This window comes from Saccostrea cucullata, unplaced genomic scaffold (genome assembly GCF_032062105.1).
Source record: "Saccostrea cucullata isolate Sc308-1 unplaced genomic scaffold, CSIRO_AGI_Scuc_v1 ctg3611, whole genome shotgun sequence".
NCBI classification, from domain to species: Eukaryota; Metazoa; Mollusca; class Bivalvia; order Ostreida; family Ostreidae; genus Saccostrea; species Saccostrea cuccullata.
Window position 1 is genome coordinate 51,276 of NW_026935589.1, and position 11,490 is coordinate 62,765.

Genomic DNA, 11,490 nt, shown 5'->3' on the forward strand with positions numbered 1-11,490 from the left:
TATATATGCATTCTGTGTTGTAACAGTAGTGCCAATGCAGATATCTCAAATTCCACAAATATCTGAGAAGTAAATCAAAGCGTTTTCTGATCTTTGGAACGCTAGCTCTAATCATATGATGACAAATATCCGTGCAGAGAACACGGTTTTATTTCTTAAATATTCATAAATAACAGTTGATGAGGATTTCGGTAATGGTAATATAACGATATTAAGATAGCTAGGACTTTATACTGGTAGATTTTGGAGTTCATTTCTGGAAGTGAACCAAAGTTGTTGATTTGCTTTGGTTGCGCTGCCATGCACAAGTATGTACGTATATGTTTAGAAATTGTAAAGAGTGTACTTTTCAATTTGATGTTTATTTTTTTGCACATTTTTAAATACTGTGAGTATGTATTTAATTATATTTTTGATGGAAACACCCATTCTATTTTCTTGAATGATCATACAAATTTTATCACTACACCTACCACTGTATATTTCCACAACACTTTCATACAAAACACACTTGATATAAATCTATTCCAGACAGAAAGCAAATTCACACCCCAAATAGTTAACAAATTATCACAACATAACAACAAAATAATAGGAAGCACAATTCATCAACAATATACAGAGTAATATAATACCGGAACGTGTCAAATCATTTGGCGACGGCTAATTGTCACGTGGCTGGTTCACAGTGGTTTGCTCTTCGAACACTTCATCAACAATGTTGTCGATTTGTCTTACTCGGTATTCCGCCAGCACGTAAAACATGGTGGATACCACCAACATGATGATCAAAAAGTAAAGTTTGGAATAGACGCACATAAATCTATCACTGACGAATGAGATGAAGAGACCTAGACTCTGTAACATCCTGTAATTTGCGAATGCAATGTCTACCGCTTCTGGACACGTGATGCAAATTAGAGCTACAAACAGAAAATGTAAATAATTAACCAATTGCTGCTTAGAATAATATTTTACAGTTTTTGCAACTGACATCAAATGATAGATTTTTTTCAGTTTATACTGTTTCACCCAGCCCCATCCCCACTCTTCCTCAAATAAGAAAACATGCATATACGAGATATCCTTACTGTTACACTGTGTTTGCCAGACAGCATCACACAGACCTAGAACGGCAGCGATAACGAAATGGACCAAAGTGCTGGTGTCTGGGACCCATATAAGCATGATGATCATCACTCCAATATGAGTTACTCCTCCTATTCCGAATACCGCCTCCCTTGGCACATGATTTGCAAATAAACCAATCAGAACCGCACTGCATACATTGGCCACGCCCATTACTATCATGGTATAGCCCACAAATTCGAGTTTCAATGAACAGGTAACGAAAGCCTAAAAGTATAATATAAAAGAGAGATATTTTTCTCAAAAATATGAATGAAATTGTAAAAACAAAATTGAGATTTCTACAGAGAAACATAATCATAAAAACCTGAATACCATATTAAAGTCTGCGAAGACGAAGCCCTGTTGTAGTCCACTGAAGATGAGCAAAGGTATTAGAAGACGGAAGGTCTTGTGGCCTACCAGTAGATTGAGATGCTGAAGATATATCTATAAATACCATTTGATAAATATATTGTAACTTTAGATGTAACTTTTATATTCAATGTATTAATTGTACACAGTAATTGAAAGTACACGGGGTCATATATTTAAAACATTTGAATTCTGTCAAGTGTTGCCAAGTCAGTATTTGTATACCCGATTAAAATGCATTCAATGCCTTCAATTTGCATTAATGCTAAAAAAAAAATGTCAAAACCTTACTTCAAGGTATAATCTTTTTGGCTAATTTTAGTAACGGCAAAGCAAGGTTGGGGACGGGAAGGGGAAAAGGCTACAATATTGTATTTTGCTAAATCATACATACTAAAGTTTCATTGATGTTCATATAATTTTTCAAAACCCCTAAAGTAAGAAATATGTGCAAGAGCTTTATATCAATTTATTTAAAAAATTTATTTTCGTATAAAGTATACCTGAAGTCCAGTTTTCTCCGGGTAGACCCTGGCTCCGATCTGATCTAAACAGAAGAAAATGAGACAGAATCCAACGAACCCGATGACAATGTAGGCTCCCATTAACTTCCACAACATTGGTAATTTCTGTTCATCTGTAAATTAAGATGAAAAATGTTAAACCTGAAATTTTAGGAACTTTTTTACTTTTGATACTTATTATTACTTATTCATATGGAATTTTTGAAACGCGAGTCCCTTTTTTCAACACGCAAAAATGTATAGAATTGTAATTGTTCATCGAAGTGTGCATATTTTATGAAGTTAACGTGGTACAAAATGTGTTTCGGGAAAAAACTTAAGCTCTCATGTGGCATGGCCGTGGTAGGAAAGAGCTATATGCGGACTCCGGACCGTGGCTTGAGACGATGCTCACGTGGTAGCTATGGAGAGGGCAAAAGTTTCTCAAAAACAAGTCAAACTCCAAAGTCACGGTCAAGATATTAAACATAAGAGTACCCTAATGAAGTATGAGCTAAATGATATATTTTTGAAGGTTTAATTTGCAAGAAAATGTGTGAATACATTTTTAGCTCACCTGAGCCGAAGGCTCAAGTGAGCTTTTCTGATCAAAATTTGTCCGTCGTCTGTCGTCGTTGGTGTCGTCGACGTCGTCGTCGTAAACTTTTCACATTTTCATCTTCTTCTCAAGAACCACTGGGCCAATTTCAACCAAACTTGCCACAAAGTGTCCTTAGGTAAAGGGAATTCAAGTTTGTTCTAATGAAGGGCCACGCTTTCTTCCAAGGGGAGATAATAATGAATTAGTGAAAAATTAATGGCATTTTAAAAAAATCTTCTTCTCAAGAACCACTGGTCCAAGAAAGATGAAACTCATGTGGAAGCATCCTCAGATAGTGTATATTCAAATTTGTTCAAATCATGACCCCCGGGGGTAGGGTGGGGCCACAATGGCCGACCAAAGTTTTACATAGGAGTATATACGGAAAATCTTTAAAAATCTTCTCAAGAACCACTGGGCCAGGAAAGATGAAACTCATGTGGAAGCATCCTCAGATAGTGTAGATTCAAGTTTGTTCAAAGCATGACCCCCGGGGGTAGGTTGGGGCCACAATGGCCGAACAAAATTTTACATAGGAGTATATAGGGAAAATCTTTAAAAATCTTCTTCTCAAGAACCACTGGGCCAGGAAAGATGAAACTCATGTGGAAGCATCCTCAGATAGTGTAGATTCAAGTTTGTTTAAATCATGACCCCGGGGGGTAGGTTGGGGCCACAATGGCCGACCAAAGTTTTACATAGGAGTATATAGGAAAAAATCTATGAAAAATCCTCTTCTCAAGAACCATTGAGACAGGAAAGATGAAACTCATGTGAAATTATCCTCAGGTAGTGTAGATTTAAGTTTATTCAAATCATGACCCCTTGGGGTAGGGTGGGGCCACAATGGCCTACCAAAGTTTTACATAGGAATATATAGGGAAACCTTTTAAAATCTTCTTTTCAAGTACTTCAAAGCCATGATTAGTAATATTTATATGGAATCATCCTCAGGTAGTGTAGATTCTAGTTTGTTTAAATCATGATCCTCTGGGGTGTTAAAATTCAAGTCCCCCCCCCCCCAACCTCAGTAAACTTTAAGTTCTGATCTGATATGTGCTTTTGCTCAGGTGAGCGCTGTGGCCCTTGGGCCTCTTGTTTTTTGTATGCTCTCTATTTCAAAAAAGCTTGAGACATAGTGAAGTTGAAGCAACTCCTTTTTACTGAAATCAGTTTCAGGAAATATTATTCCAGATACTGTAATTTTCCACTATTCTGTCATATTATTTATAAATTATCAGACTATACACAGAAGGATATAGTGCTTTTATTTTAGGCTGTCAGTATGTACAAGGAAAAATTAATGTAGAACCCGTTTTGAACACTGTGAATTCCGAATTTTTCCTCTCCAATTTTATTTATTTAATATTTTTTATACATTGTGCAATTCGAAAACCCTTTTATTCTGACACTAAAGCTGTCTCCATTTTATGTCGGATTATACAGGTTTCACTGTATTAGTAGCAGGTTTCACACAAGGATTCAAAAATTAGCACTTTTAATACCAACATTATTTTATAGTCTTGTAGAAATGACTTTGATAAATATTTTAATTTTAAGGGCTAATTGTTAAAAAACAAAACAAGAGAAGCAACCGGAAAACAAACAAATACACCAGTATATAAATAAAATCAATCAAGTACCTATTGATTTGCTTATTTTATTTGTTTTTTAACTTTTTTTCTGAATGTGTGGCTATATTTTACTGTCCCCCCAAAAATTAATCTAGTTCTGGACCAAGTCTAGTCTTTTCATGGAGACCTAAATTAGTCCCAAAATGGACATAAGAATTAGCCATGCAAAAAACATGCCTATGGCAATGGTTTCTGTGGTCCAAAGATCGTTTCGGGGAGAACTCTAAGAGAAGATGAAAAACAATATCAACAGCGAAAGAGTATTTCCAAAAAATGCATTAAATTAGGTTCATAATGCAGATAAAATCATATCGTCTTCCTTTCAAGTGGTTTAACAAGCTTTCTGGTGGATCGGAGGGAGATATCAATTAGATTCCATGATGACACACCATCTTGGAGGTTTGCGTCCTGGAGATGGTTCAGTATTGATCTATATAGAATGGCGTATTGAAACCCATACTCAACTCTTTCTGATTTCTTTGTTCGTTTATATGTATTTTAGCTAACCTGAGCCCAAGCTTGAAACGATTTTTCCCCGAAGTTTGTCCACTACACCTCTCTCTGTCTATTACTTTAATTTGCAAAGTCTTTTCAATGTATGGGGTCCAAGTAAACAATCTCAACCTCTACACAAAAGATTTAACCCTTTTACCATCCCCCGTTATGGTTTATTGATAGCAAAGAAATGTAATGCTAGAATTGTACTTTTTCACACGATTTGAAAATGGCCATACACAGTAGAAAAAGAATTTATTTTTTAAAGTTTCTTCTCCTTTTTTTTGGTAAACGGGGTGTGGGTGCCTCAAGGGGGTAGGGGGTGGGGTGTATCCACACTTCACGTGCCTGTGATAGAGTTAGCGCAGCGGCCGATTCAGTTAAGCTAGGAAGTGACGTGAAATGCTCATCTTCCATGCATTTCGTCTTTCGAATTTGACTCCCAATTAATGCATTGCATGGTACTTTATGAGACTTATTTGTCTTAACAATATTAATTATATTTCTTTTATTAGTTTTCAATACTCTGGATACTATGCCCGGCATTAAGACAGGTTGACCTTTTCAACAGAGAAAGAAAGAAAGAAGTGGGTGATCTGTGAACCTTAAACGTTCCTTTCTCTTCAATCTGACAAAACATAAGATCTACTCATTAAAATCCTGTATAGAAATAATATTTTGAGAAAGTTCAAATAGTTTTAAAAATACAAGTAAAAACAAGATGTGTTTATGAAACATTATGCCCCCGATGGTAACACAGTACTGGAGTTGGACTTGCAGTAAGGCGTGGCATTCTCGGCGCTACGTCTCAAATGGCGACATAGACTAAGATTCTGATTGGTTAAGAAATTATTAACATCAACAACTTAAAATTGTTGTTGACAACAATGAGACGACTTAAGACCCACCTCTTTGCCATACCGAACGCTGTCATTGGATCATAGCTACACTCGTTGACATTCGCCCGAATTTCTATCCCATGTAAATTTCAACAGTAAATGAAAGACTGCGTAAATTCCAGACGCTAATTATGTAACGTTGAGAATGCCATGCCTTACTGAAAGTCCAAGGATAACAGAGAATTGTACTAATGTTACTCGGGTCAGCCTTGTGGTCTATATCCCACTTTATGTTACTTTGAGAAAAAATGGAAAAGAACGGATATCAAAACATCAAAATGTTACGTAACATAGAGAATACGGTTTTCAATAATTGATGTAGATCTATATATATCTTCCTTTTGTAGTCTTCTTTTATCAAGAATGTGAAGATACGCCGATCGAATATGTATTTTTTTCTGTTGTTGTCAACTACAATTGTAGTATTCTTTGATATCTACCTAAACCATATATTGCGTTCCTCTCTCTCTCTCTCTCTCTCTCTCTCTCCCATTCCAAAACCCTTTACACTTACTCTGTCCATTCCAGTAAAGGTATTACATGTAGAATTTTTAAAACAAAGTTTGAATGTGAAAAATACTTAGCTATTTTACCAAGAAAATTAAGAAATATCTTTTCAAAATTCAGAACAAGTAACAATAATCTTCCAATATAGAGGTGGGTAGATGGAATAATGTTGAAAGAAATGAAAGAGTGTGCAATTTATGTAATAATAATCAAATAGGAGACGAATGTCATTACTTTACTGGAATGTAATGTATTAGTTAGTATTCGAAAATATTTTTTCTAGCAGAAATACTATGTACAAGGGCTGTTCGAAAATTATTACATCAAAATATTATAAAATTCTGTAATTTGATGACACGTACTGATCCAGCATTCTTACGAAAAGTGTGTATGTTTATCATATTTGACACAGTCTGTACTCCTGTAATTTCTGCTCGTCCATTATATGTACCTCTTGTACCATACATGTGGTTTTTGAGATAATAAATGAATGAATGAATGTCAAATGCCTCAGAAGACAGTGGTCTAGTTTAGGATTTAATTTCGTTTGCAAAATATTATTTCCATTCCAGTATCCTGGATTTCAAAATTATCTTCAACCAAATTATGGTTTTATCAATGAATCTTTCCTTAATGTATAGTATGTTCCGCAGAATTGAAGGATCAGATAATAATTATAATCTTAAAAGCAGGAAGGATTAAAGCAAAAAATGATTTTTTCAAAAAATCTAATTAATTTGAATTTGGGGATTGTTTATCAAATAACATGCAGTTTTATAATAGACTTTGATGGTACATTGCAGTTTAATTGTATATTACACAATTCTATTTGCATCAAAGGGATTTAATATGCATTTATTAAGCAGATTCTATTTCATATCATAGTGTAATTATGGGATGTTATTTACAGATTACGAAAAATCAAATTGAAAAGCAAATTATTCATTAACTTGATTGCTGTTTAGTAGGGTACCTGTAAAGTGCGAAACGAAATAGAAACGAAACGAAACGAAACGAACTGAAACGAAACGAAATCTGCCGAAACGAAACGAAATCTACCGAAACGAAACGAAACCTACTGCGAAACGAAACGAAATCAAGACGAAACGAAACGAAATCAAAACGAAACCTGCCGAAACGAAACGAAACAAAACTTTTAGAATGTTTATATTGTCTATTTTTACTTCATATGAAATTTATATAGTTCAAGCACCACAGGCAATTGTTTCGCTTCAAGTTCCTACATAGGCGTCGGAAGGAAATTGAAAGTTGGGGGGGGGGGGGGGGGGGCTTAACCAACAAAAAGGTAAACCCCAGTTTTCAATGCCTATGTAATATATATCTTTGCAAGAAAGTGGGGATGGAGGCTAACCCCTCCTCCCCGCCGCTTCCGACACCTATGTCATATTTTTTTAATATCTTACTGAATAGTTTACCTACTTAAAAATGATATCGTTCGCTTCGAGAGACTTTTTACTTGTCAGTTAAATCGTTTAAGACGTCTATGGTCAAGCCTCTTTATTGCAAACCACTCCTTTCTTCCTCCAAAATTACCTCGATAAAAATAGGACCGTATGTACGTAGAAAGGATACACAAGATTTCGGTTGGAGTTACATGTATAATTGAACAAAAAAAACCAGACACCTTGGAATGGAATACTAAATACTCTAAGTCTCTGGTTTATCCTATGTTTTAAGACATTCGCAATACAACAGTACAGTGACTTTATTTCGACCCGTACATAAACGAGCCTTTACATGTAACACATCAATTTTGATAGATATGTTGAATCTATATAAATAAGGACTGAAAATAAGAGTAAGATATAAAAATTAGAAAGTAATGCACATATTGAAACTATACATGCATAGTACGCTCGTGCATATTTGCAGCTTGCAAACACGTAAATGCATCATTAGACTGAGAAGGGAGCATAATTTATCGGTAATTAAATTTTTCTATTAACAAGTGCTTGAAGTATATGAATTTTATTTGAAGTAAAAAAAAAAGTTCACATGTAGTTACATATTTATAATTATATACATGTACCTTGATTAAAAAAAACAAAACATTTTGATAGTGTTGTTTCGTTTCGTTTCGGCAGGTTTCGTTTTGATTTCGTTTCGTTTCGTCTTGATTTCGTTTCGTTTCGGTAGGTTTCGTTTCGTTTCGGTAGACTTCGTTTCGTTTCGGCAGATTTCGTTTCGTTTCAGTTCGTTTCGTTTCGTTTCGTTTCTATTTCGTTTCGCACTTTACAGGTACCCCTGTTTAGTAATAATCTGCAAAATTTTAAGTTTATTCTCCGTATTCAAGGAAGGCTATTTAAGAAGCAATAAAAACTGGGAAGCCCTGTGCTTGACATCAAGGAATTGATTTCAGTTAAATCTTGCATTGGGATTTATAATTTAACGAATTTCGAACTCGTATCTCTCTTCCACTACACTGTACTTGCAACATTTCTATATGCACGGTTCTTTCACGTGATTGAACTTTTTTTAACAGATAGCTCTAGATATGTTCGACTTGTAGGGAGCAAGTATACATGTGTTATATAATTAGAGCTATGATTTGCCTTTTTACGTTTGTCAAAACACAATTAAGCACCTCTTTTAAAGAAAAAAGCAGTATCACTGTCATTTCACCCATATACCCATATACAGTACGTTAGAAAAATGTAGATGTCTCCATGTACCGGTACGTCTTCTGTAACCAAAAAGTCCAAAATGAATGATTGATCGATTTATATTGTTTAGCATCGAGTCGGCAATATTTTAGCCATATTTCGGCGTATGTTGAGTTTTAAAAGAAAGAAATGTGGAAACAATTTACCCCCCCCCCCCCCCCTTCACTAATCTGCCATTACATGTACATGTACACTGAGTGACCCATGAAGTACTAAGATCCACCCATTCATATTTTTTCCACGGTACATGTAAATACAATGCATTTAGTAAATTAGTATACTAAAATATTCATTGCCTTCTTGACACAAACCTGAGACCTCCATGACACCCCCGGGTACCGGACTGCAGGGGTACAGCCCCCCACATTTATTGATGCTAGTTGGGACCTGGATACTTGCTGTGAAGTTAGGATGAAGTTCACCACTTACGTCATCATTCCCAGTATCGTCTGCTGTGGTGGAAGAAATAATAATGGATGAAATTAAATTTCCCCAAATGTGAGTCGTCTGAAACCCGGCAAGAAAAAATCCGTTAAATCTGAACACTTCTTTGTCTATGCCCTTCTTCGTGATTCTTGAAGAATCAAAGGCTAACTTTAAGATGTACGACGCCTCAGCAGTCCATAGGATCCCTTGTCCCCACCCCGAGAAAAGCCCAGTGGGGACTAGGGTATAAAAACTAGGGTAAAAATTGGCACCGGTCCAAGCAAGGAAACTGAACATTCCACAAGTTATTGCCCATTTGGCAGACATGAGGTTTATAAAAACTGGAGCCCACAAACAGGTTACAAACATTGCACCATGTACACAAGACATGGCGGTAACTCCTAGATATCTCTCGTCGTTAATGGACGTCTGGAGATTCTGAATGGCTCTAAACACTGAAAACAATAGAATGAAGCTAATGCACAGAAAAACAAGGTTCTTCTTAAAAGTAAACAGAATAACGGAAGGAACATTGCTACTAAGTTCTGAGTTTGGAGTCCCCGTTGTATCAGGTTTGTTGAAGCAGTGATTTTCCGCTGGCAAGTTCAGTTGATCATTAGAGACACTCCTGGGAGCCATATAAGTATCTGGCACTCGATTCTCTCGTTCTAAACTTTTTGTTCGTCTCAAAATTGCTCTTTTTAATTCATTAATGTGTTCATCGGGAAGTTTGTTCAAAGAGTGTCGATTATTTATAATCGTCTGCTCCTCCTCTGGTTTTGGCGGGTCTATTCTAACTTCCACTTGAGCCATTTCCACATTCCGATCATCTCGTTTAACGGCTTGAAAATAACTTTCCTTACGACCCCGTTTACTAGAATTTGTCATTCCCTCAATGAAGTCGGTATTTTCAGGGTCCCCTGTACTCTTACGAACGGCATACCTGTAACTCTCCGTTCTCTGTCGAGGGGCTTGTGTTGCGTACGTGTAGCTTGGCCTTCTGGGTCGGTAGATTCCCATACCATACCCCAGTCCTGTGTTAGTAAAAGGCGACAGCGAAGACATAGTTGATATAGGTAATGTACTTATATCCCCCGTTATAAGAATTATATCACATTTTGCACATTTAAGGAATCCTTTCTAAGAAATCTCCGTGACTAAAGACCATAGGCATCTGTTCGCCCTATACGTTCCTTCACAAAGCGTTTAACTTAATTTTGACGAGATCAATAGAAACCACGATATAGAACTTTCTCCATACTGCAAAATTATTCTTAATTTTGTGGTTGTTTGGTAAAAGTTCCTCGACCAGTGACGGTTTGCTCTGAAAATAATGGAATAATTACGCGGATCTAACGCCTCTGAAATCAGCCAATTCCAGGATCAATAGACTTCTTCATAAAACCGACGAGAATCCAGGGCTTCACTTACTCCTGACACCCAAGCACTGGAATGACAGGTCTTCAATGTGAAAGAACACAGGACTGCGTCACTCCAAAATTGTTTATTCAATAACAAAGAATAGGAAAAAACGCCAATATCTCCTCTTCCACTCGGGGGCGTCTCCGGTGCTGAAATCACGGCAGCCGAATCCGGTGCCTTTCTTGAAATTCTTAGGCGGTGCTCACTCTAGAGTATTAGCTTAACTTTCGTATGACATTTAATAAATGTCAAGAAAACACCATTCTCTCCCCCAAATGCCAGAAGATCAAGGAAAGGTGCGACAGATGAGTCAAGCGCTTAAATGCCGTCTTCACTCCTGATTTTTTCTCAGCTCTTTGCAAGCGATCGACCGCTCACATACTCTGCAATGGATAAAAATGCATCTTTCCATATTCCCAAGGGAATGCAGGAATCGACACTGCCAAAATAAAAAGCACTTAACACACAGAAACAACGTAATTTTCAAAAACAGTCTGTTTTTAACTCGATGTATCGTGTTATTTCATTTCTAGCTCATTAATGCTCAATCTGACCAATCGATTTGCAACATTAGGATGTGAATCACAATTTCCACACATTTGATAAAGTGGTAGAAATGTGCCCGGCTTTCCGAGAGGCATTTTTGGAATTGCATTTCGTGAAAAGTGAATAAACATCATAATTAATATCTGCACATTGCCGCGACTCAAGCCTTTGCTTCTTGGAAGCCGATCGTGGATCGATATGTGAAAAGAAAAAGCGCGTTCCAGTCCCAGTAATGCATTACAGATCTACTGTCTGACCCGGGGAGTGACA

The 11,490-nt window shown here is 36.5% G+C and overlaps 1 protein-coding gene across 1 annotated transcript; it reads right to left on the reverse strand.

The window, feature by feature from the left end:
- Positions 1–226: 226 nt before the first annotated feature.
- On the reverse strand, positions 227–11,167 carry LOC134243354 (protein unc-93 homolog A-like). The gene is made up of 5 exons (XM_062725612.1): positions 9,138–11,167; positions 2,007–2,140; positions 1,465–1,578; positions 1,092–1,356; positions 227–923 (listed from the first exon to the last, which is right to left on the reverse strand). The coding sequence occupies exons 1-5, from the start codon at positions 10,315–10,317 to the stop codon at positions 664–666; spliced, it is 1,953 nt and encodes a 650-aa protein (XP_062581596.1). The 5' UTR covers positions 10,318–11,167; the 3' UTR covers positions 227–663.
- Between the last annotated feature and the right edge of the window lie 323 nt (positions 11,168–11,490).